A 2,941-nucleotide genomic window follows, 5' to 3' on the forward strand; every position below is an offset into this window, starting at 1 on the left:
AGAACCGTGCAGGAGAAAGTCTTTACTTTGTGCTTCGAGAGGAAATTGCAAGAGAACATCGGCACTCAGGCCATCTGATTGTTGTGTAGCCATGGGGATGGCGACTGCCAGTTGCGGCCGCTAGGAGCGCTAGTGAGCGGTGAGATCAACTCGTGCTAGTAAACGGCGTTTTCCCATAGTGACAGATGTCAAACAGTGGGTTGAAATAAGTGCAATATCTCACAGTAAATGGCCCAGTGTGTTGCTTTTGGGTGTAAGAATAGGGGTGGCGGGCATAAGTTTCCATCTGACCCAGAAATCAAGAAGCAATGGCTCGTCGCAATTAAAAGAGAGTCATTTCAACCCAGCCGGTTTTCACGCGTCTGCGGCGATCATTTCCTCCCGACGGATTATTGCACTGAACAGGCTGATTCAGGTAGTTAAATCGAAGTTGAAGTTTTTCTTCGCATTAACATACCTTACAGTTATGCTGCACACACATTCCTTTCGTGCTGAACGGCCTTGATATGCCTATGTGCCCTCAAAATATAACCCCTCTTTGTCTCACCCATACAGGAGCCAAGAATGTGCTGAAGATTTTAAAGAAAGCCGCTGTTCCTTCCCTTTTTGCTCACAGAAAAAATCTAGATTATGCAAGTAAAGTCGATGAAAGAGGGGACAGGGTTAAAAATAGGTCGCTCAAGAGAAGGAGTGAAAACTCGGCCGTGCATCGTGAGAACAAGCGGCTTCATCTGACAGCTGCAGATACCCATGATGACAGCTCTGAGCTGTCTGTTGATGGGTCTTTTACGGACTCACTGTCATCATGTGTGGGCAATGTTGAAGTGCAAGATCTGGGATTTGTCGTCTGTGATACTATTGGTGTGGTTGAAGAAATTGTGAGTACCCCTACATCACCTGGAGTCGACAGCAGTAATTTGAAGCAGTGCCGCAAGAAAAGCGAAAAACCGAAGACTTTTAGAAGTGTAAGCACTCAGACTCTAAAGAGTACATTTATTTTTGAGACATTAAGAAAAAACCCAAATTGTGTCTCATACTTCACGGGCTTGGAAAATTTTGATAAGTTTATGTTGGTGTTACATTCTTTGGGACCTGCGCGCTATGAGTTAAAATATCGTTATCACACGGTAGAAAGTGTTTCAATTGAAGATCAGTTTCTAATGACACTTATGAAGTTAAGGCGTGGAATTCCAGACATTGGTCTGGCTTATCATTTCTTTGTTTCTAAAAAAACAGTACAAGATATTGTGGTAACTTGGATCAATTTTATGTATCATGAATGGAAGGAATTGAATATATGGCCTTCTAAAGACTTGACACACTATTATATGCCTGAGGGCTTTCGTAAAGTATACCCCAGCACTAGAGTCATAATAGACGGCACTGAAATTCCAATTTCATCTCCTAAAAACCCGCTCCATTCTCAAGCAGCCTTTAGCACCTACAAAAATCGTGCCACTGAAAAAATTTTGGTTGGTGCCACTCCTAGTGGATTAATATCCTATTGTTCAGAGGCATATGCTGGTTCAGTGAGTGATAGGGCTATTGTCGAGCGAAGTGACCTAACTCAGAAATGTGATCCTGGAGATTCCATTATGGCTGACCGAGGTTTCACTGTCCAGGATTTGTTTGCTCCCTGTAACGTCGCAGTTAATATTCCCTCTTTCCTCAAAGGTCAAGCTCAGTTACCTGGGTTAACTTTACTGAAGGACAGAAAGCTTGCTAGTAAGAGAGTTCACATTGAACGAGTGATTGGTCTTGTAAAAACTTACAAAATCCTCAAAAAGGAACTTCCACCCTACTATGTGCCTCTGGGGAGCCAAATTTCATTTGTTTGTTGCATGTTGTGCAATTTCAGGGAGGGTATTGTAAGTCGTTATGCATAGTTAAAGTTTAAATTGTTTCTCTCATTCCTGTGTTTAGGTTCAAAGCTTAATAACCATTCTAATAATTTGAAATACTGAAAGTATATTAAACATGTAAATACATGATACAAAATATGAAAAACATAAAAAAAAATGAGAAACAAAGCTTAAATTACTAAGATACAAAAACAAATAGTTTGGTCTGTTAAATAAAAACAGCCTACTAAAATACTTTGTACTTTTGGAACATTACCCGTAATTACTAGAGTAAACTTTGGCACTAAAACAAATATAAGTTCAATTGCCTGAAACAATAAAATATGGCAAACCATAGAACATTACCATAATAACTAGAGTAGGAACAGTGTTGATAATACAAACTAAATAATACAACAGGTTTAAAATGAAAATGAGTTACCATAATAACTAGAATGGGTACAGTCAAGATAGATGGCACACTAATATGAGCAAAATTATACTACAGTCTTAAAATGAGTAGTCATAGTAACGCCTGTAATAACAATTCTTTAGTAGAAATGGTAAGAAATGTTCTTCATAGAACTTATCAATTATTTGTAGCATGTTTTCAATGAACCTATCATCTCTCACAACAGAAATAGTGCAATGATCTACAAATGTATATACAAACAAATCACAAAATTGCCTACCTGTACAATAGAGCTGTCCCTGTATTTGGTACATGTAGGCATGGTCCTCACTTAACTTTAGCTTTCCATTTTCATCAGCTATGAGGTAATCTACTGTATGAATATTTATTAGCTTATCTCTAGCACTGTAGGGGCACTTCACTTCAATTAAAGCGTGTTCCCCCAACAGCCTGTCAGGAGTTGCCCCAAGATGTGGCTTCTCTTTGCTAATGAAGAAGCCACACTCTGTGGCAACACTACCAGGGTGAACTTCTTTGAACTTGGCTATGGCTTTCTCTTCATTTAAAATGCCATGCTTCACTGCCTTTGAATAAATTGTGCGAGGGTACAAAATCCTGTCACAAAGTGATAATACTGCGCTCTCCTCACAGTTCTTCATAGCTGTGACAATATTACCAAAAAGTGACG

The 2,941-nt window shown here is 39.4% G+C and overlaps 1 protein-coding gene across 1 annotated transcript; it reads left to right on the top strand.

The window, feature by feature from the left end:
• Positions 1 to 506: 506 nt before the first annotated feature.
• On the top strand, positions 507 to 1,988 carry LOC127749400 (uncharacterized). Its single transcript, XM_052267414.1, has one exon. The coding sequence runs from the start codon at positions 507 to 509 to the stop codon at positions 1,884 to 1,886; it is 1,380 nt and encodes a 459-aa protein (XP_052123374.1). The 3' UTR covers positions 1,887 to 1,988.
• The last annotated feature ends 953 nt before the right edge of the window (positions 1,989 to 2,941 follow it).

The sequence above is a fragment of the Frankliniella occidentalis genome, unplaced genomic scaffold, assembly GCF_000697945.3.
Source record: "Frankliniella occidentalis isolate FOCC.00 unplaced genomic scaffold, Focc_3.1 Scaffold51, whole genome shotgun sequence".
Lineage (NCBI taxonomy): Eukaryota > Metazoa > Arthropoda > Insecta > Thysanoptera > Thripidae > Frankliniella > Frankliniella occidentalis.